General features: G+C 38.9%; 1 protein-coding gene across 1 annotated transcript in view; it reads left to right on the top strand.

Annotated features, from left to right (window-relative positions):
* The window catches only part of LOC123580591 (sulfotransferase 1C1-like), a 45,212-nt gene that overhangs the window by 6,360 nt on the left and 14,344 nt on the right, over positions 1-24,508 (top strand). Inside the window, exons 2-3 of the mRNA XM_045445535.1 lie at positions 8,498-8,682; positions 10,890-11,018. Of these exons, the coding sequence (XP_045301491.1) occupies positions 8,511-8,682; positions 10,890-11,018 (301 nt within the window). The 5' untranslated portion in view covers positions 8,498-8,510. The remainder of the gene's footprint in view (positions 1-8,497; positions 8,683-10,889; positions 11,019-24,508) is intronic.

Here is a 24,508-nt window from a genome sequence, read left to right as displayed (position 1 = left end):
GCTGGTAACCTCCTCCAAAGTAGGATAGGACAAAGTGTTGTGACTGTCACAACACACCATCATCTAACATTTCTGGTGTCAGCCATCCTGAGCTCCTTATCGGCTTTTAGGGTCTCACTTCTCGTGGGGAGGTGTGGTTAGGAAAAATGAGCTATCCACTGAAGCCACTAAACTTCGGAATTTCAGCTGGAGTTTGCATATCAAGTGGGTAAGTGTGGCCCAGCAGCAGTAGAGGGGGTCTTTGTTTTTCTAATGGGCCAGGACTACCTACAACCAGGGGATCATCACTAACCACCTGTCCCCCATTGGGTCACCAGTGAATATTGGAAAGCAAGATGTTTGACGTTTGAAATCGGGAAGGGGACTCAAAAATGTAGGAAAACATGTAAATAATATCTCCCATAAGGCGAAGGCATTAGATTCGTGTGATAAGAATCAGGCAGCAGGGCCAGACAAGCCCATTGGTGTGAGGAGAGTGGTGGCCATATGGCCAAGAGTTTAAAGTGTCCCTGCAGGAACGAAGTTCATTTAGGAGACAGTGTGTTGCCCTGTCACTTAAGGAGCAAAGACTTTAAAAGACCACTGTGACATTCAATAATGCCAGAGGACTGTGGTGGTATGGGATGTGAAATTTCCATTGGATGTCCTGCAGGAGGGCCCAGGGCAGTAAAATGAGATCCTTGAACTGAGTCAGTGGTATCAAGAGGGCTGAATGGGGGCAGGACATACTTAGAAAAGAAATATTATCTGCTCTATGAAAATGTTCCTTGTGGGTGTAGCAAGGAGTAGGCTGGTAAAAGTATCCACACAGGTAATAGTGAAGTGGGTAGTGCCCACTAACAGAGGAAGTGGTCCTATGAAATCAAACTGCCAGTGGCTGAAAAGGCAGTCCCCTCCCTGAACTGAAGCATGACCTGAAAATTTCCAGTGTTTGGCTTGAGAGTATAGTTTGCAATTCAGAACAATGCATTTTGCAAGGGCTGTCAACTGCCCTACAGTGGGCCCAGACCAGTGGCAGCAGCTCCCTCGCGACCTGAAGAGACACGGGAAGAGTAAGTAGTGAGGGAGAGGTAACTAAGAAAGGCCAAAATGGTGGAGGTGAGACCTAGAGAATGACGGGGGCGTGGGGGTGGGAGCTTTGGTTTTATGATGGAAAGTGGAGCCTGTAGAGTTGTTGGTAGAGTCAAAAGTTGAAAGCCCCAAATGGTTGGTGACCTGTATTAGGGGAGAGGCATCCACCTTGTGGTTAAGTACAGCCTCTGGTATGGTCATTCGTATGTGCTGAAATGGTAGTAATCTTAACTGTGACTGGTTCAGAAAATGGAAATAAGTCCAGTATGGGTACAGCACAGGCATGGTGGAGAGGAAGATGATAGTAGATGAAAAGGGATTTCCATCAGGGACCAGATTCTCTCTTCCTTGAAGCTGTCTTTGGAATCACTGTAGAATCATATTTCTCTACATTTGGAAAAAATGCCATTTTTAAAATATCTCATACTTCTACCCAAACCTAGAACAATTTCTAAAAGAACTCAGGCAAAACATACATCCCATTTAGGAAGAAGAGGTAGCACCAACAGGTATGGCGGGCAACACCTGCCAAAGTTGGCTTCACTGGCCTGTCAGGATTTTCTACCATTAGAGTCACTTCTTAAAGTGACTATGTCTCCATGGCCCTATTAAAGCCATCCTGCCAGACTGGTAACCTGTTAATTTTGTTTTTATATAGCATCTACGAATCTACAAATGCTAAAGAAAATATGTGTAGTGGCTCTGGGTGTGCATGAAACAGACTACATATCTCTGAAGCATCAAGTTTACTTGAACATTCCGGGTGGAGACAAAATATTGTTATATGAAACATTAATAGATATATCACAAGAAAGAATGGAAAACTCATTTTAATTTTTTATAAGAATTTATTTTCTAAAGTGATTTTAGGTTCACAGAAAAATTGAGAGGATGGTATAGAGATTCTTCGTATATCCCCTCCCAATGTATGCCTAGCTTCCCCATCATGGATATTTCCCACCAAAGACTGAATTCCAGTTCAAGATTACAATGTAGGAAGATCCTGAACTCAACCTCCTCTCACAAACTCACTGAGTCTATAGCCACATATGGAACAATTTCCTGAATAAAAAACCTAAAGGCTGACTGAGCAACAGCTATGGATTGGGCAAATGGGAAGACCACATTGAAGTAGGTAGAGAGACTGGGACAAAATCTCACCAAAAATCCTACCTTTGGTGCTGCAACTCACAGCTGGGAGGAAAATCAAAACCCACAGTTTCTCCCTGAAGAGCCCACATCGAGCACCCCAACTTTTAAGGCATACACCTGAGAAATGGGTCTCTAAAACATCTAACTTTGAAAACCAAGGAAGCTCATGTCCCAAGACCCATAAGACTATATATAGCAAACTGAGAAACAGCTCTTAAGGGGCTCATGTGCTCAGACTCCCCCACCCCAGGGCTCAACACAGAGGCAGCTGACCACTCCCAGACTTAAAGTGAAGGAGGCTCACCTGTTTAATGACACCAAATAGCAAGTGATGGTGAGGATTGTGCACTGTTGATGGGAAGGTAAATTGGTGCAGCCATTATGAAAACAGTATGGAAATTTCTCACAATATTAAAAATCCATCTACTCTATGATCCAACAATTCTACTTTTGTGTATTTAATGAAGAACATGAAAACACTAATTAAAAAAAATACATGCACCCCCATGTTCACTGCAGCATTATTTACAATAGCCAAGATATGGAAACAACCTAAGTGTTCCTCAATGAATAAATTGACAAGGGATTTGTGGTGTACATATACAATGGAATATTATTCAGCCATTAAAAAAAGGGGGGGTGCCTGGGCAACTCAGTAGGTTTAACGTCTGACTTTGGCTCAGGTCAAGATCTAATGGTTCATGAGTTCGAGTCCCACATCGGGCTCACTGCTGTCAGTGTGGAGTCTGCTACAGATCCTATGTTCCCCCTCTCTCCCTTCCCCCTCTCACACACATGTGCCCACACATATGTGTTGTCTCTCTCTCTCCCTCTGTGTCAAAAATAATAAACATTAAAAACAAAACATAAACAAAAAAAGAATAAGGGGCACCTGTCTGGCTCAGTTGGTAGAGCGTGTGACTCTTGATCACGAGGTTAGGAGTTCAAGCCCCACATTGGGTGTAGAGATTACTTAAAAAAATAATGAAATATTGCCATTTGCAACCATATGGATGGACCTCAAAGGCATTATTCTAACTGAAATAAATCTGACAGAGAAAGACAAATACTGTATGATCTCTCTTTTATGTGAAATCCAGAAAAAAAAAATACATGTATTTTTTAAAGTAAGCTCATAGGTACAGAAAACAGATTGGTGGTTGTCAGAGGTGAGGAGAGGTGAGGAGAAAGTGTTATGAGAAATGAATGAACTGTTTTGGTTACATAAAATAAATTTTTAAAAAATATCCTCCCCCCAAAAAGAAATAAAATAAAACAGCTATTTTAAAAATACTCCATATCTGCAAAAAGGTAGAGGAAAGTGTGATCATGGTGGCAGAGATATGTAAGATATATAAAAGACCCAATTAAACTTCCAGAGATGAAAAAAAGAAACAACATCAAATATGGACAACACTATAAACAGGATAAGCAACAGACTGGACAGTGCTAAAGAAAAGATTAGTAAACTTGGAGGTGTAACAAAATAGAAATTATTCAAAATGAAACACAGAAGATTAGGGGAAAAATAGAATGAAGCATCATTAAACTATGGGACATTGTGGGGGTGCCTGAGTGGCTCAGTCGGTTAAGCATCTGACTTCGGCTCAGGTCACGATCTCACAGCTCATGAGTTCAAGCCCCACATCAGGCTCTGTGCTGACAGCACAGAGCCTGGAGCCTTTTTCAGATTCTGTGTCTCCCTACCTCTCTGCCCTTCCCCCGCTCACACTCTGTCTCTCCTTCAAAAATAAATAAACATTTAAAAATAAAAATAAAAAAACTGTGGGACATCGTACAGTCTAACAAATGTGTAGTGTGAGTCTCAAAATGGGAAGAGAAAGATGAGGAATGGAATAAACTTGAAGTAATGACCAAAATTTTCATAATTGGATGAAAAGTATAAACTCACAGATCCAAGAAGCCCAAATAAATCTCAAGCAAAAGAAACATGAGATAAAACACATGAATGCACAATAAAATGATATTGCTGAGGGCCAGAAACAAAAAGAACATATTAAGAGCCATCCAAGAAACAAGATGCAGTACAGAGAAACAGAGATGAGCCAGAGTACATGGAACAACATCCTGAAAGTACTGAAAGACAAAAACGTGCACCTACAATTCCAGACCCAGCAAAAAGCTTCCAAAAATGAAGTCAAAATAAAAACACTTGTTGACATAGAAAAGCTGAGAGAATTACCAGCAGACCAGTTGAAGAAATGGAGAAACAGAAAAGGAAGTTCTTCTGGTAAACGATAACCGGTCAAAAATGTAGGTCTACACAAAGAATGAGGAGCACTAGAAATGGTAAATATGTGGGTAAATATAAAAGGCATTTCTCATAATTTAAAAAATATTTAAAATAAAGATGTCTGTTGAAAGCAAAAGATAACAACAAGGTATTGTAGAGTCTATAATGTACGTGGAGGTAAATATGAATGGCAACCAAGCACAAAGGCTGAGTGGAAACAAAAGGAAGTATGTGCTATTACCATCTTTATACTATATATGAATTAGTATAATGTTACATAGGGTAGAATGTGATGAATTAAAACATGTATACTGTGAACTCCAGAGCAATCATTTAAAAACAAAAACAACTCTATATCACTAATAAGCAGATAAAGAAGATAAAATAAAATTATAAAAAGTATTCTAATTAATCCTAAAGAGGGTAAGACAAGAAAAACAGCAAAGAACAGATAAGACAAATAGAAAACACATAGAAAAGTGGTACATTTAAACTCAACCATATCAATAATCGCAGCAAATGAAAATGATCTAAACACACAATTTAAAGGCATAAATAGTCAAAGGCAAGCATTAACCTAACAGCAAAACCAGATGAAGACATTTCAATTAAATAATAACAACTACAGTCTACACACCAATATTCCTTGCAAACATGGATTCAAAAATTCTACCAAATCCAACCCAACAATTGACAAAAATGGTAATATGTCATGACCAAGTAGGGTTTATCCCAAGGATGCAAAGTTGGTTTAACATTTGAAAATCAAACAATGTAGTTCACAATTTTTATAGACTTAAAAAGAAAAATTTGTGTAATGGTCTCAGTAAATGCAGAATAATAATTTGACAAAATTCTATATCCGTTTATGCTAAAACTCACATCAAACTAGGAATAGAAGGGAACTTCATTTTACTAATAAAGGGCATTACAGAAAACCTATAGCTAATGTCATACTTGAAGATGAAAGATGGAATGCTTTACTCCCAAAATTGGGAACAAGACCAGGAGGTTTGTTTTTACCACTTCTGTTCAACATTTTACTGGAAGTCATAGCTAATGCAATATTGTTTTTCTGAAGGAACCAATAAGTAACCTTGTAGAACTAATTAAGTGAATTTAGCAGGATTGCAGAATACAGATCAATACACAAAAATCAATTGTATTTCTATATACCAGGAACAATCAGAAATTGAATTTTTTAAAATACCACTCATGAATAACACTAAAAAATTTTTTTGAAAAATCCTCCACCAGAGTGTCACATTTGTTACTATTGATGAACCTGCATCAGTACGTCATAATCATCCCAAATTCATAGTTTACATTAGGTTTCTCTCTTGGTGCCGTCTGACCTATGGGTTTGGACAAATGTATAATGACATGTGTCCATCATTATAGTATTATACAGAGTATCTAAAGACAGTCTCTGCTGCACTTATTCTTCCCTCTCTTCCCCCAACCCCTGGCAACCACTGATCTTTTTGCTGTCTCCGTGGTTTTACCTTTTCCAGAATGGCAGGTGGTTGTAATCATACAGTAATAAAGTCTTTTCAGATTGACTTCTTTCACTTAGTAGTATGCACTTAAGTTTCTGCCATGTCTTTTCATGGCTTAATAGCTCACATCTTTTTAGTTCTGAACAATATTCCACTGCAACTCATTTAATCATTAAGACAAAAGAAAGTTCTCCAAAATTGTTTCATTTGCTTCAGTATGCTTTAGGGTACACTTCCACCTGTCTCTTCTCCTCCACCTCCAATATTCATCTCCTCTGACTTTAGGGACATTAATTCCTGGAAAAGTACTGTAATTGCTGCTTTAGAAGTGGAAAGCAGTGTCCTAAAAAGGTGGTTGTCACACTTGTTCTAGGCATCCCAGAGCCCTTTCTTCAAAACAAAATGTATCTGGAAACCCAAAATAGAAGATAGGTAAATGCAAACCTGCCCCATCCAAATGGAAGAACAAGACCCAGAGCCCATCTGCTGGAGAACCACAAGCTCCCAGGCCTCCCCTGCAGTCACAGAGGCATCCCAAGTGATCCAGAAGCATCTATTGCTGCCTGAAAATAGCTAGAAGAGAGATGGAGGAGGGACAGACCAGTTGGAATGACAGACCTGGATGTGGTGTGCCATGCCTGCATGAAGACCCCCAAGGTGGAGGACAGGTGAAGGGAAATGCCACAGTCAAGCTCTGTCAAGAGCGCAATTGCATATTCTGCTTGATCACTTTAAATTTTAGGATTGAGGGAAGAGATCTCAGGAAGCAAAACCTCCTTGTGAATGGAGTGGTCATGATTTTATCTGACTTTCAGCTAAAGAAAATGTTAAATTAGATATGCAGTTAAGTCAGAGGCAACTTGGAGTTATAGCCTGATCCCCTCATGCTACAGATGAGAAAGCAAAACTGAGAATTAAGATTAAAACAGTATATCACAGAATATCAAGGGCATATGTGTAAATGTTTTCCACTTACAAAGGCTTCTTCAACCTAGTTAATAAGATTCCACTAAATAAATTACATTTATTCTTTTTAAGTTCTTCGGTTGTCTGACAATAACAAAATAGGAAGAAATCCTAATTACTTCATTAAATCTCACAAATCTAGCAAAATTAAGCTTTGAATTGACTCTTAAATTCTCTTAAACATTTCTCGTAAACAAAGTAAAATTGCCTAAACTTTCAGCCTAAAATCCCAAGTCTAAACATTAAAATAATAACATATTAACTTTTTTTAAATTTTTTTAACATTTTATTTATTTGTGAGAGAGAGAGAGAGTGCAAGCACAGAGACAGGAAGACACAGAATCCAAAGTAGGCTCAAGGCTCTGAGCTGTCAGCACAGAGCCCAACACGAGGCTCGAACTCACAAACTGTGAGATCATGACCCGAGCCGAAGTTGGACACTTAACCGACTGAGCCACCCAGGCACCCCAATAACATTTTAACTTCTAATTGCAAGGCTTATCTGTTGGATATTCCAGTATGTCAAAGTTTCTTCTACATAATAAGTACTCACTAAGTGTGCCAAGATTATTCTTAAACTTAAAACTAGTAATGCTGTGGTTTGATTTAGTGTGCTACATTTCTATAATAGATGTAGGATTTCAAGAAACTGAAATAAGTTATCTGCAAAGGGAACAGCTGTGGCATCCCAAGCCAGTGGGGATTACTCCCCCAAGCAAACTGAGGTTACCTTCTCAGCTGGCAAATGTTGCTCTTCAGCCAGAGATTTGGGGCAGGGAGTGATACCTGGAGCTGTAGACCCGCAGGGAGACTTTCGTGTAATGCAGACCTGACACACTGAGATCCCTTTCTGCCCCACCCGCTCTATGATTCTGGTCAGATCTAGAGCTGTCTAGGTCAGACGTGATTTCAACGACCCAATTAGCCCAAGTGCTGATTCTGTTCTTGCCCTCTCTTGTTGCTCAAACTTGACAAGGGCCTGTGAACCCAGTGGCTTTCTGCCCTGGTCCCCTCTTGTCACTCAGGCCTCAGACAAGCCATACCTGATGAGCTCCTTGAAACCCATGCAGTCTAGCTGATTTCCCAGTGTGCTTTCCTCTGAAATATGTTCCTGTCTTCATCATCCTGATGCTCTAAAACAAAGCTATTGAAAATGCTTTCTGGCTCCACCATGACTTCTCTTACTTAAGTTAACATTAAGCATAGTAATGAATGCCCACCATGTCTCTCCTTTCTTTCTTTCTTTCTTTTTTTTACATTTATTTTACTTTTGAGAGAGAGAGAGAGAGAGAGAGAGTACAAGTGGGTAGGGGCAGAGAGAGAGGGGGACACAGAATCTGAAGCAGGCTCCAGGCTCTGAGCTGTCAGCACAGAGCCCGATGGGGGCTCAAACTCACAGACCGAGAGGTTATGAACTGAGACAAAGTCAGACCCTTAACTGACTGAGGCACCCAAGTGCCCTTCTCCTAACTTTCTCAGAGAATATTTTCTTGACAGGAATGACTGTTCTAAGCTGACACAAGCACACTTTTCTTTTATGCATCTGTCTCATAAGTCTATGTAGAAAGATGTCCCTGGAGGAAATGAAAGATCTTCAGCTGGTGGAAAAATATATTCAACCAGAAACCAAGGAAGTGAATGGAATCCTTGTGACCAAGATGATTAGTGAAAATTGGGACAACATCTGGAATTTCCAAGCAAGACCTGATGATCTCCTCATTGCATCCTATGCCAAGGCAGGTAGGTTTGCGAAACTGGAAGTGGGGAGGCCAGCTATAGAGGATCAGGGGCCTCCTGATTTTAAAAAATGCAGATTTTCTCCAGGCCTGGCCCCAGGAAAAATGAAACCAGACTTGTTTCTGGGCTCCAATCCCCTAGGATCCAAGGTTCTCCTGTTTTCTTAGGTCTCTGATGGAGAAAGATTGCCAGAATCCCAAATCTTCAAAGGACTGAATGAATTATTTAAAAGCAGAGTCTGAGAAATTGCACAGAAGTTATTACAGTCATCTTGCCAACCCAGCCACTCCTGGTTCCCATCCACGAGGAAGTCCTGGAGTGACAGCACCCCTTGCCCATAAAAAACATCTCTTAGTGGGGGACACTGATGTGGAAATGAGGGCTTTCACCCCCATATGAAATGTTCTGATAGTACTGGGTCCAACCCCAAGCACAGTTGGAAGAATCTGGAGGAGGGGAGATGGTACTTACCAGGACCTCATAAAATGAAGAGGAGGTTGTGACAAAAGTGAAGGTCTGAAAAGGCAAGGGTTCCCAGGCTTGTACAGGGGTGGGAGAATCCTAACTGGGGAAGCTCCAGGAATGATTGATGATCCCCCTGCATTACCTGTGCTTATAATGTCAAGTGACTGAGTGAGGCATGGAAGTTGAAGCTGTAGCCAGTTTGGGAAAGTCTCAGTGACCATTTGACTCACCAAAAGGTACTCTAGGTATTCATAACCAGAAAGAACTCAGAAAATAGTCTGGTCACTACAATTCTTCAAACCTTCATTAGACTGTTCCTGTCCTCTCTGGCTGGGAATTCCCTCCTTAACCTCACTCTGTTCTCATGATTCAGCATTACTTCAACTAGAGAAGGGTCTTCCTGTCATCAGGGTTCAGTTGTTTCAAGAATCTCCTTCTTTGTCTGATTTGCACAGGACATTTCTCCTGCCCAGAACTGAATTTGAATTTGCATTGCATCTCAGAGCAGAAATGTTTTTCAGCTCACCTTTGAAATTATGCAGTCAGTCCCAAATCCCCTCATAAGACAGTCCCCAAGTCTCCAGCCTTATTCCCTCACCTTCCCTACCACCTCCTACCCACTGTGAGCCTGCTTATACTTCCCAGTGAGGAAATGTGACTCTTTATCCTGCTCCTGAGTCTCCCTGCCTGGGATGCCCTGGCTTCTTAATGTGAATGGACATTCAGTCCTGCTTGACTCTACACTCCAAAGCCATCTCAGCTGAGCCTTATGGACCTCTTCCACAGCAAGTTGGATCTCCTCCTCTGTAGACCAGTCCTCTAGCCCTTTGCACATCCTTTTGGCTTTTACTATATACTTTTCATCTTCTAGTTATCTGTGTATATGTCATATGTATCAGTAAGGAGCAGATTTTGCTAAAAGCCAGAAAGACACAAATACTTCTGATGTAAAGAGGAAAATGGGTATCTGATGGACAATGAGCACAGTCTACCTCTTTGTCTATCTATATGTCTATGTCCACTCTTCTTCTGTGTCTGTTTGGATTCAATTTGGCCAGAAGTGTCAAAAACCCAAAATAACACAAAAGAAAAAGCAGTCTGGAGAATTAGTAGTCTGTTATGAAATGGTGGCTGCCTTGATCATCAAAGACCTGGGCTTTTTCTAACTTTCTGCTGCACCATCTCCAGGTGTAGCTTTTGGTTTTATTGTCCAATCTGACTCCTGGAGCTCTAGCTATCACATGCACATTCCAAAAAGCAGCAAGAAGGTAGGAAGGGAGGAGTAAGATCATGTCCCTTCCCTTTAAAGAAAACTTCCCAAAATGACATGGCCACATCATACAAGAAAAATATTACCTTTGAGGCAAGTAGCTATATGCCCAGCTAAAAATTAAGGATCTATTAACTTGAGAAAGAAAGGAAGAATGGATATAAGCTAGGCAAAAAGCAGTCACTGTCCTATCTTATCTCCTCCAAAAAGATTGTAAATGTCATAGGACAGGGAGGATGGCTAATTCATCTCTGTATGTCCCTACATTCACTTGATTCAGTATTCATTCACTCAGACTACATTTACCAGTTGCAAAGCCCTATGCAAGGCACTGGGAATTAAAGAGAATAAGGTAAGTAAGCTGATTCTGTTTAACACTCAGCAAATGTAAATTTTACTGAATACATAAATAATCAAGGAAATGAATTGAACTGTGCAGTGAGTGGATGGAATTGACAATCATTATTGCCTCTAGGCACAACCTGGACACAGGAGATTGTGGACATGATCCAAAATGACGGAGATGTGCAGAAGTGCCAACGGGCCAACACCTTTGACCGGCAACCTTTCATTGAGTGGACTCTACCTCCACCCTTCAACTCAGGTAAGTGCCCAAATAAGGCCTATGATGTTGTAGCTAAGACCCATGACTACTGTGTTAGGTGAGTTTGCATCTGAGAATAGAATTATTTCTACAATCAACCTTCTGGAAAATATTTCAAGGTTACTGGGGAAAAGGTTATGATCAAAGTACTCACTTCAATTGGGAAATAATACTCTTAAATTCTTCTTCTAAAATATATGATTGGGGAGGAGCCAAGATGGCAGAACAGCATGGAAGTTTTATTTTGCACCTCGTGTCCATGAAATACAGCCAGATCAACACTAAACCATCCTGAACACCTAGAAAACTTATTTGAGAATTAACACAACAATCTGCACAACCTGAACCAGAGGCAGGTATATGGCGTGGAGAGGTGAACTGGGGAGAGAGAAGCCATGGAGAGCAGGGAGCTGTTTTTGCTTGAGGAGAGAGGACAGAAATGGGGGGAGAGTACAGGAAAGGCACCCCCCCAAGCAGCTGGAGAGAAAGTGGAAAAGTGGAAACAGCTGCAGGAACTGAACTAAAAAGGGAGAAAGGAGAAAGGAGAGGGTTTAAATTCCATTGAGACTCTATAAACAGGGGGAGTGCAGAGTCTGAAACTCTGCAGCTCAATACCTGGCAGTGCTTTGGTGGGAAGGGCAAATTCCCAGGAGCAGAATGAGGTCTGGGGATCCTCAGGCCACATGAGGAAAGGGGGTTCCCCTTCTGGAAGGACATTTGGTAGAGGCTGTGTGGCCACCTGGTCCCAGCAGACCCTAGAGAACAACCACATTTGCTGCTGCTGGAACAAGGTCATTAAGGGTGAAGCCTGGTGCCAGATGTGTGTTGTGACTTTTCATAATCCCTGAAATGCTGCTGCTACATCATCATGTGAACTTTTTCTGGGGAAGGCTGACACCCAGCCCCAGTCTCTGGGCACTAGCAGCAGCTCGGTCCCACAAACATTCCTGGGTGCAGCCAGCACCCGGCCATTGCTTGGTGAGACCCTCCTCCAGAGGGTCAAAGCTGCAGTCCCTCAGAAGCGAGGGGTCAGGAAACACAGCCACATCTGAGATAGAACTCAGGAGAGAGGTGCCACATGGCAACCTGATAGCGTGGTCACAGACAGTGTAAAAGCAGGCAGTAGATGGAAGCCAGAGACAAAGGATGGGTGCACAATTGCTGATTGGGGAGAACAGAGTTCTGATACTAGAGACTTGGTAGCTGGGTGGCATCATTTTCACCCCTCCCGTGCATGCGTGTACACATCTACAAGTGCCACAACAATCCACCCCAGTAAGCTAAGCAGCACCACCTACTGGAGAATGGACCATTACACTAAGCCTAGCCCAATTGGGCCAATCTCGCTCTTCAGGAACACCACAACTCTCTCTGCCTGCTTAGTTTATGGACTATAAAGTGCTTCATAGTTTGACATCTAGGAGAAAATGATGTAATTTCAGTCATATTTCAGTTGTTCACTGGTCCATCTATTCAATTTTCTTTTTTTTTCCTTTTTCCTTTCTTTTCTTTTTCTTGTAAACAGAAAGAGAAAAAAATTATTTTTATTTTCCATTTTTATTAAAAATATTTTTCTTTAACTTTTTTCTACTATATTTTTTTACTTTTTTGTAAAATTTTTCAAATTCTATTCCATCATTTCATTTTATTATATTTCATTCTACTCATTTTTTCAAATTTTCAAATGTTTTTCTTTTTTTTTCCCCCTCTCTTTTCTCTAATCTATCAAGCTTCTTTCAACAACCAGACCAAAACACACCTAGGGGCTAACATCATTTATTTGATTTGTGTGTGTGTGTGTGTGTGTGTGTGTGTGTGTTGTTTTTAATTTTTTTTAACTAAAAAAAATTTTTACCTTATTAATTCCTTTTCTTCCTTCAAAACGATGAAATGAGGGAATTCACCCCAAAAGAAAGAGCAGGAAGAAATGACAGCCAGGAACTTAATCAACACAGATACAAGCAAGATGTCTGAACCAGAATTTAGAATCATGATAATAAGAATACTAGCTGGGGTCAAAAATAGATTAGAATCCCTTTCTGTGGAGATAAAAGAAGTAAAAGCTAGTCAAGATGAAATAAAATGCTATAACTGAGCTGCAATGTCGAATGGATGCCACGGTGGCAAGAATGGGTAAGGCAGAACAGTGAATCAGTGATATAGAGGACAAACATGGAGAATAATGAAGCAGAAAGAAAGAGGGAGACTAAGGCAAAAGGTCACGATTTAAGAATTAGAGAAATCAGTGACTCATTAAAAAGGAAAAACATCAGAATCATAGTCCCAGAAGATGAAGAGACAGAAAAAGGGGTAGAAGGGTTATGTGAGCAAATCATAGCAAAAAAAAACTTTTCAAAAAAAAAAGAAACACTTTCCTAACCCGGGAAAAACACAGACATCAAAATCCAGGAAGCACAGAGGACTCCCATAAGATTCAAAAAGAATGAAATCCATTTGCAACTAAATGGATGGAACTAGAGGGTATAATGCTAAGTGAAATTAGTCAGACAAAGATAAATAACATATGACTTCACTAATGTTAGGCCTTTAAGATACAAAACAGATAAACATAAGGGAAGGGAAGCAAAAATAATATAAAAACAGGGAGGGGGACAAAACATAAGAGACTCTTAAATGTGGAGAACAAACAGAGGGTTACCAGATGGGAGGGGGATTGGGCTAAATGGATAAAGGGCATTAAAGAATCTACTCCTGAGATCATTGATGCACTATATGCTAACTAACTTGGATGTAAATTTAAAAAGAAATTTTAAAAAAAGAAATTAAAAAAAAGAAATTTTGTTAACAGAAAATCTAAAAATAAAATAAAATAAAATATAAAATAAAATAAAATATGCAATTGGGTAACATCAGACAGCTTACTTCCTACTGGTGATTGGGAATTCAAGAGTGATCATTAATATATAACACAGAGAAGGCAGGGTGAGGACTCCTAGCATCCAGTGATTAAGAACCATATTCCTCTGTGATTGTGCTCCTTTGGCATAGAGGATTATCTTCAAATATATTTCATCTATAACCAGTCAACCACAGAATCCAACAAAATTATATATAGCATCATTATCATTAACAAACAATTACACTTCACACCAAAGATACTAAGAAACAGCACACATACACAAATATCAAATGTAGGATTTAAGAAACAAAACAGATGAACATAGGGGAAGGGAAAAAAGAAAGGGAAACAAACCATATGAGACTCAACCATAGAGAACAAACTGAGGGTTGATGGAGGTGAGGTAGGTGGGAGATGGGCTAAATGGGTGATGGATATTAAAGAGGGCACTTGGTGTGTTGAGCACTGGGTGTTATATGTAAGTGATGAATCACTAAATTCCACTCCCGAAACCATTATTACTCTATATGTTAACTAACTAGAATGTAAGTAAACGTTTGAAAAAAAACCACAAAATCAAACTTAAAAATTAAAAAAAAAAACAAAAAGGAAACAGCACACAGTCACAGACAGCACCCTTGAAGAGCTTGAAATCAGTTAAGAATAAAGGACATGTTTCAAAATGTCAATACTACCCAAAGCTATCTACACATTCAATGCAATCCCAATCAAAATTGCACCAGCATTCTTCTCAAAACTAGAACAAGCAATCCTAAAATTCATATGGAACCACAAAAGGCCCCGAATAGCCAAAGGAATTTTGAAGAAGAAGACCAAAGCAGGAGGCATCACAATCCCAGACTTTAGCCTCTACTACAAAGCTGTCATCATCAAGACAGCATGGTATTGGCATAAAAACAGACACATAGACCAATGGAATAGAATAGAAACCCCAGAACTAGACCCACAAACGTATGGCCAACTCATCTTTGACAAAGCAGGAAAGAACATCCAATGGAAAAAAGACAGCCTCTTTAACAAATGGTGCTGGGAGAACTGGACAGCAACATGCAGAAGGTTGAAACTAGACCACTTTCTCACACCATTCACAAAAATAAACTCAAAATGGATAAAGGACCTGAATGTGAGACAGGAAACCATCAAAACCTTAGAGGAGAAAGCAGGAAAAGACCTCTCTGACCTCAGCCGTAGCAATCTCTTATTCGACACATCCCCAAAGGCAAGGGAATTAAAAGCAAAAGTGAATTACTGGGACCTTATGAAGATAAAAAGCTTCTGCACAGCAAAGGAAACAACCAACAAAACTAAAAGGCAACCAACGGAATGGGAAAAGATATTTGCAAATGACATATCAGACAAAGGGCTAGTATCCAAAATCTATAAAGAGCTCACCAAACTCCACACCCGAAAAACAAATAACCCAGTGAAGAAATGGGCAGAAAACATGAATAGACACTTCTCTAAAGAAGACATCCGGATGGCCAACAGGCACATGAAAAGATGTTCAGCGTCGCTCCTTATCAGGGAAATACAAATCAAAACCACACTCAGGTATCACCTCACGCCAGTCAGAGTGGCCAAAATGAACAAATCAGGAGACTATAGATGCTGGAGAGGATGTGGAGAAACGGGAACCCTCTTGCACTGTTGGTGGGAATGCAAATTGGTGCAGCCGCTCTGGAAAGCAGTATGGAGGTTCCTCAGAAAATTAAAAATAGACCTACCCTATGACCCAGCAATAGCACTGCTAGGAATTTATCCAAGGGATACAGGAGTACTGATGCATAGGGGCACTTGTACCCCAATGTTTATAGCAGCACTCTCAACCATAGCCAAATTATGGAAAGAGCCTAAATGTCCATCAACTGATGAATGGATAAAGAAATTGTGGTTTATATACACAATGGAATACTACGTGGCAATGAGAAAAAATGAAATATGGCCTTTTGTAGCAACGTGGATGGAACTGGAGAGTGTGATGCTAAGTGAAATAAGCCATACAGAGAAAGAGAGATACCATATGGTTTCACTCTTATGTGGATCCTGAGAAACTTAATAGGAACCCATGGGGGAGGGGGAGGAAAAAAGAAAAAAAAAAGAGGTTAGAGTGGGAGAGAGCCAAAGCATAAGAGACTGTTAAAAACTGAGAACAAACTGAGGGTTGATGGGGGGTGGGAGGGAGGAGAGGGTGGGTGATGGGTATTGAGGAGGGCACCTTTTGGGATGAGCACTGGGTGTTGTATGGAAACCAATTTGACAATAAATTTCATATAATAAAAAAAAAAGAATAAAGGACATGTTTTTATAAAGTAAATAGTGGCAAATACTAGCTTTTGTAATAGATGACAACCCAATGATGAAAGGCCATAGACTTTGAAATCAAATAATCCAGCTTCAAATGTTTATCTGGGTGACATTGAGCAAATTATTAACTCTCAAGCCCAAATTATTTTTTTTATTTTTAAAATAATACCTACTGAAAACCCATTATTGATTGGGTCAACTATTCTAGCACCATTAGTTGAAAAAAATATATCTTTTTTTCCCATTGAATAACCTTGGCCTCTTTTCCAAAATCAACTAACCATATATGTATAGGTATATTCTAGATTTTCTATTCTGTTCCTCTCCATTTTGTGTCTATCTCTATGCCAACACTACACCTTCTGCTTGCTGTAGCTTTATAAGCTTTGAAATTAGGTGTTATAAATTCAGATTTCTTCTTTTTCAAAGTTGCTTTAGCTATTTTAGGATCTTTGTAAATTCTAGAATCAGACTGTTAGTTTCTAGGAAAAAAATATCTTCCAATATTTGGTTGGGATTGCATTGAATCTATTGATCTGTTTGGGAAGAAGTATTACCCTAACAAAATCAGGATTTCTGATCTGGGAATGTGGTTCATCTCAATTATTTAGGCTTTGTTTAATTTCCCTTGCTGGTGTCTGGTACCTTCTATCACTTATGTCTGGCACATCTTCAATCAAATTTAACCCTAAAAATGTTTATTTAATGCTATTATAAATGGCATTTTTCTATTTTAATCTTTATTTGTTGCTGGTATACTGAAATATAATTGCTATTTGTATTGGACCTTGTATCCTGCATCCTAGCTTATTGACTCTAGTAACTTTTTTGTATATTCTATTGGGTTTTCTACATGAACCATCATGTGTTCTGTGAATAATGAATTTTTTCTTCTTCCTTTCCAGTCTGGATATCTGTTATTTTCTTGTCCTTGCTTTATTGCATTCCCTGGAACCTCCAGTGCAATGTCAAACAGAAATCATGAAAACAAACATCCTTGTCTTCTTCCTGATCTTAAGGGAAAAGCATCCAGGTCTTACCATCAAGTATGATGCTAGCTAAAACTTTTTTGTAGATATTCTTTATCAGGACAAAGAAGCTCCCTTCAATTCTTTATTTTCTCAGAGTCTTTAATCATAAATCACTGTTGAATTTTGTCAGTGTTCTTTGAGCCGGGGATTTAATCCATTCATTTTCAGCCATTCTCTGTTTATGACTATACATTTTTCTCGATTGTTATTTTAAATATATTTGGTTTTGATATGTAGTGTTTTCTTTACATTTCATTTTACCACATTTTTCAGAATTCCTGTAATTTTACACCAGAGACATTTAGTAGATGTTTTTAATTTCCAGATGGAAGGGTGTTTTTTTTTGGGGGGGGGGGGGCTTTGTATTTAATTACTAGTTTTATTGCACTTGTGATCAAAGAGTGTTGTTTGTAGTATTCCACCTTTTTCAAAATTATTCATTTGTACTATATTATCAATTTTTACGAATATTCTGTGTGCACTTGAGAAAATACATTCTCTATTATCCAGATCTAATATATTCTGTATGTTGTTTAAATCTTATATATGCTTTTTCTTTTTGTCCACTTGACTTGTCATGTACTAAGAATTAAACATCCTATTATTAGTGTATTTCTATTTTTCCTTACATCTACTGTGGTTTCTGTTTTATATAAGTGATTATTCTGTTATTTGGTACATAAATATTCATGATTTTTCTATTGTATTATTATAATGGAGACTTTAGCATTATAAAGTTCTTTTTTTTAAGTTTATTTATTTATGCTGAGACAGAGAGAGAGCACACACAAGTACATGCACAAGGACTGGCAGAGAGAGAGGGACAGAGAGAATCCCAAGGAGGCTCTGCACTGTTAACACAGAGCTTGATGCAGGGCTCAATCCCATGAACCATGAGATCATGACCTAAGCCAAAATTAAGAGTCAGACCCTTAACTGACCAAGCCACCCAGGCACTTCCAGAGTTCCTTTCTTCTCTTATATAATGCTTTTGGGGTTGAATACTACTTTATCTGATAATATCATAATCCTTGCTTTTTTGTAGTTTCCATTTGCATTTTGTATATCTATCTACCTTTTTATTTTTACTCTTTCTTGTGTTTTAGGTGTGTCTTCTATGCTGCATATGATTGGGTTTTCTCTTATGAGCCAATTTGAACCTATTTTTATTCACTTAAGTAATCTCTATATCCAACATGGGGCTCAAACTCACAACCCCAAGATCAAGAGTCATGTGCTCTTCCAACTGAGCCAGCCAAGCACCCTTGAATCATCTATTTATAATAGATGATTTAATCCCACTCACATTTATTGATATGGCTGATATGTTTGTTCACAATTATGTCATATATCATATGTCATATGTCAAACTAACATGAGTTTACTCCTTAGTGAGTCACAGATAAAAACTACACCAGGTAGAGCTGTCACACAAAGGAAACTTTATTTGCAGCAAATAAGGAGATCATGGGGAATAATTTCCAAAGCCATGACTCTCACAACAAGGGTAAATGGGTTCATTTTATTTAGGGTTAGGATAAATATTCAGAAAGGGAAGTTTTGTCATGTATGTTAAGGGGGAGGCATAACGTCATGCATGCGCCTTAAGGAAACATGCCTATACATACATTGCATGTTATGTTAATGAAGCCTGTGCTCCTCCTTGGGTGGAGATTTTAATATTATAATGAAGTAAAGGTAACTGTTGGTCACTCCACAGGTCACTCCATGGTCCATCTGCACAGATGTGAGTTGAGTGTTGAGCTCAAACTGGTCTGGGTGGTCTGGGCCAGTTGGAGCTCATCATCAGGGCAGTCGTTATTGCTTGAGGGATAGTTTTGGTTTCCATCACAGGATGCCATGACCATTGGGTCTTTTGCCCTAGTTAAGAGATAAGCTGAAAAGAAGAGCTTGAGGGAAAATGTAAGACAAATGGTGGTGGTTACAAGCAGGTGGGTAAGATCAGGTCTTGGTGTCTAGCTAGTGACAATATTGTCATGTGCAATAAGAAATATTTAGTTTCTTTCCCTATTTGTTACATCCTTTTTGTTTTTCTTTTTTTCAAAAAATGTGTGGGAGTTTTTATTTTTTTAAGTTTTTTATTTTAATTCCAATTATAGTAAACATACAGTGCTATATTAGTTCAGGTATACAATACAGTGATTCAACAATTCTATATGTTACTCTGTGCTCATCACAATAAGTGTATTTATAATCTCTTTCACCTATTTGACCCATCTCCTCATCTAGTTCCCCTCTGGTAACCATCCGTTTGTTCTCCATAGTTAAGAGTCTTTTCTTGATTTGTCTCTCTCTTTTTTTTTTTTTTAATTTTTCTTCTGTTCATCTGTTTTGTTTCCTAAATTCCACATATGAGTGAAATTATATGGTATTTGCCTTTCTCTGACTGACTTATTTCACTTAGCATAATACACTCTAGCTCCATCCATGTCATTACCTCATTGCAAATGGCAAGAGTTCATTATTTTCTATGGCTCAGTAATACTGCATCTTCTTTATCCATTCATCTATTGATGGACACTTGGCTTCTTCCATATTTTGGCTATTGTAAATAATGATGTAATAAATATAGGGGTCCATATATCCTTTTGAATTAATGTTTTTATATTCTTTGGGTAAATGCCCAGTACTGTGATTACTATATTGTAGTAATATATTTTTATTTTTTTAATTTTTTGAGGAAGCTTTATAGTGTTTTCCACAGTGATTGTACCAGTTTGTATTCCCACCAACAGTGCAAAAGGGTTCCTTTTTCTCCACATCCTCACCAACACTTGTTATTTCTTGTGTTTTTGATTTTAGCTATTCTGACAGGTGTGAGGTGATATCTCATATTTTTTTTAAATATATACATATATTTTTTAAGTTTATTTATTTTTGAGAGAGAGAGAGAGAAAGAGACAGGGAGAGCATGAAAAGGGGGCAGAGAGAGATTGGGAGACACAGAATACAAAGCAGGCTCCAGGCTCTGAGCTATGAAGGTTTCAAGCCCATGAACTGCAAGATCATGACCTGAGCCAAAGTCCAACACTCAATCGACTGAGCCGCTCAGGCACCCATTATTGTAGTTTTGATTTGCATTTCCCTGATGATGAGTGATGTTGAACATCTTTTCATGTGTCTGTTGGCCATCTGTAAGTCTTCCTGGAGAAATGTCTATTCATGTCTTCTGCCCACTTTAGTGGAAAAACTGCCCACTTTAGTGGCAAGTGCCCTTGGTTTTTGTGGCATTGAATTATATATGTTCTTTATATATTTTAGATACTAACCCTTTATCAGATATATAATTTGCAAATATCTTCTCCCATTAAGTAAGGTGTCTTTTTAGTTTTGCTAATTGTTTCCTTTTCTGAGCAGAAGATTTTTATTTTGATGTGGTTCCAATAGTTTATTTTTGCTTTTATTTCCTTTGTTTCGGGAGTAATGTCTAGAAAAATGTTGCTATGGCCAATGTCAGAGAAATTACTGCCTGTGCTCTCTTCTAGGATGTTTATGGTTTCAGGTCTCACATTTAGGTCTTTCACCCATTTTTTAAGTTTTATTTATTTTTGAGAAAGAGAACACAAACGGGAGGAACAGAGAGAGAGAGAGGAGGACAGAGGATCTGAAGGAGCTGACAGCAGCGAGCCTGATGTGGAGCTCAAACTCACAAACTGCAAGATCATAACCTAAGCTGAAGTCAAATGCTCAACTGACTGAGTCACCCAGGTGCCTTTTTCATCCAGTTTGAAGTGATATTTGTGTATGGTGTAAGAAAGTGATCCAGCTTCATTCTTCTGCATGTAGCTGTCCAAATTTCCCAACACTACTTGTTGAAGAATGAGTCTTTTTCCCATTGGATATTCTTTCCTGCTTGTTGAAGATTAAATGATCACATAATTTTGGGTTTGTTTCTGGGCTTTCTATCCTGGTCTATCGCTCTATGTGTCTATGTTTGTGTCAGTACCATAGTGTTTTGATTGCTACAACTTTGTAGTATATCTTGAAGTCCAGAATTGTGATACCTCCAGCTTTGTTTTTCTTCTTCAAGATTGTTCTATTTGGGGTCTTTTGTGGTTTTATACAAATTTTAGGATTATTTGTTGAGAATAAGTGCTGTTGGTATTTTGATAGGGATTGCATTAAATGTGTAGATTACTTTGGGTAGTATGAACATTTTAACAATATTTGTTCTTCCAATCCATGAGCATGGAATGTCTTTCCATTTTTTGTGTGTCATCTTCAATTTATGTCATCAATGTTTTATAGTTTTCAGAGTACAGATCTTTCACTTCCTTGGATAACTGTATTCCTAGGTATATTATTATTTTTGATGCAATTATAAATGGGGTCACTTTCTCAATTCCTCTTTCTGGTGCTTAGTTATTATTGTATACAAATGCAATAGATTTCTGTACATTAATTTTGTATCCTGTGACTCTGATGAATTTATTTATCAGTTCTAATAGTTTCTTGGTGGAGTTTTTAGGGGTTTTTTTATATATAGTATCATGTCATCTGCAAATAGTTAAAGGTTTACTTCTTCCTTACCAATTTGGATGGCTTTGTGTGGGAGTTTTTCATTTTTTTTTTCTTTAGGAAATTCTTAAGTTTTTTCTAGCAATTGGTTGCTTATGTATTATTATCACCTTTTATAAGTACTTAATCCTCTTTTTTCTTACTTAAGCTTTTACTACCTGATCTGCCAGTTTCAAAGGAATTTTTTATTCCCCCTGTTACTTATACAACCACCAGTAATCCTACTCTAAATTTTAAGTTGCATTCTTTCTACTTTATTACAGCCTATAAGGTTTACATATTGTTCTTCCACCTATCCCTTCATCCCTTTTAAGTTTTAGTTCTAGTATTAAATAATGTGAAATTCTCACTATCAATCCTTGTACTAATGTTTTCCTTTTGGTTAAATCAAACTTACCCTAATGAATTGTTCAGGAAAATATATATATATTGTATTCTGTGTGTGTTCTTGAATGTTTTAAACTGTTTTCTATAGTGTTGATACTTGAAGCACAGCTTGCCTGGATATATCTTTCATTCACACTTTCTTTCCTTAAGTTTCTTGAAAATGTTCTACTGTTTACTTGCTTTGTATGCTGTTTTTGATAAGTCTGATGCCAGTTTAATTCTCTTGACTTTATGAATCATTTCATCTTTTACCTGGAGTAAGAATTTTTTTCTTTATCTTAAAATATAATAATTTTAGTTTGGTATGTTTCAGAGTTGATCAATAATAATCAACTTTTTATGATATGCATGGTTAAGAAAGTTTTGCAAAGAAGTGTTATATTTTGGCTAGCGTGGTTAAGAATACATTGTTTGGCTTGCCACAAAGGTAAAATGATGTCTACCACCACCAGGCAGTCAACAGAGGTTTTGCAATTGTTTTGATGGGGCAAGTTTCTCCAGAGAAGCAGATAGCTCTTTCAGAAAAGTAGAATCTATGAGGTCTTCAGGTTCCATCAAGTGGAGGCATTTTTACAAATGGAGGCCTCTGTGCTGACAGTTACCACAGTCATTTCCTTCCTGGGGCAGAGGTGATCTCAAGGTGGGAATCCCAAGGTCAAGTAAGGTTGAGGTACATTGTCTCTCATCTTTCCCTTGGGTTGTGGCATTGCTGTCTGTAAGGCAGTCACAACTCTAATGGCAGCAAGAGCTCTTGGGCTGGGCAGTGTCATCTGAGGCATTGCTGTGCTTGGGGATGGTGAGGCCAGGAGAGGGTGGTTTCCCAGGTGAAGATCCATGAAGGGTAGAAGTGGCTGCTGGTGTTAAATACCAAGTACATGTCCTAGAGGCCTGGCTCGGGGTGGGACTACAAGTGTGAACTCTACTACTAGATGGGCAGACCTCATTGGGCTCCATTAGATCATCAGGGTGCACTTTGCAAAGGAGCATGCAACATCCATGACTGAACTTTGTGGGGACCACATCCATAATGCATATAGATTCTGGATACATTGATAGGCTCACAGTAGGGATATTTTGTGGATGGCAGATGTACAATCCAGAGATAACCGCATGAAAACTATGATAGGGTGGTTAGAGCACAAACCTGCCAGCCAAGATGGGTCTGATTTGGTTATGACAGTAGGGTCATTTGGCCTGGGGTAAATATAATTTGAGGCATGGTGTAAGGATGGAATGACTCTTTTAAGCATCACTTCCATTGGCACCATTTAATGTAGAAGAGATGAACTCTGGGTCAGAATTTGTGCCTGCTGAATTGACCCCTGCTACATAGAGCCTGCAACACTTGGTGCTCAGCCATCGTTCAGTACAGTTGTATACCTGGCTAATTTTGTTCCAGCTCATCTCCTGAGATAGAGTTAGGCTGGAGGGATCTACCAACAACCCTATTATCCAAGGTAGCCACAGTAAAAGAGACCATTTGCATTTGACTAGCTTGTGGGGTGTCCTTCAGGGAAAGCAATCTGGATAGCAACAAAAGGAGGAGCATGTTTACTTAGGAGCAAGAGGTCATTTACCTCTTCATCTAAGGTGGGGTAGAGACCTGGCCTGCATCCACTGAGAGCCACCATTGGATTCTATGGTTCTTTTGGGGCTTCATTTCTTAATGTGACTGGCATCCACTGGGCAGAATAACTTTTTCTTCTCTCTGAGATCCACAATCCCACTAGTTGACCCTGAAGCCATAATTTCAATCTCCCACAAAACTTTCTATGAATTTGCTTTAATTAACCTGCCTTAAAATCAGAATATTGAGCAAGGCCAGTGTCCTTAGCTTTGTGGCTAATACTGGACCATCATCCATGCCAAAGAAATTGGTATAATCATGATCTCTAAGCAATTTGGTAGGGTTTGTTCCATTGAGCTCTCTATTAGAAGAGTGTCATATTGTACAATCCACCCCTGATGAGGTTGCCAGCATATGGAAGACAGTGAGACAATGGAAAGATCACAATGGTGAGGGAAGCATTCATCCAGTGAACAGAAGTGAATGACATCCTCCTTGATGTCAGAGGAGTCAGGGTTCCCTGTCAGTACCAGAAGGGGGTTTTTGGAGAAGATGTATTTGGTGTGGGGGTAGGAAGAGCTGAGAGCTAGGAATCAAGCAGTATTAGAGCCACGGGGAAAATTTCTGTCCACTTGGGGCCTCCCTTCTGTTTAAAATTTGAGAAGCATGTCTCTGAAGGCCATTGTTCCTCTCCATACGTCCACCTGCTTGGGGCCAGTGAGCTAGGCAGAAATTCCACAAGATTCCATGTTCCAGAGCCCATTATTGAACTGCTTGGGAG

This window comes from Leopardus geoffroyi, chromosome A3 (assembly GCF_018350155.1).
Source record: "Leopardus geoffroyi isolate Oge1 chromosome A3, O.geoffroyi_Oge1_pat1.0, whole genome shotgun sequence".
NCBI classification, from domain to species: Eukaryota; Metazoa; Chordata; class Mammalia; order Carnivora; family Felidae; genus Leopardus; species Leopardus geoffroyi.
This window is presented reverse-complemented; position numbering and strand designations above follow the sequence as displayed.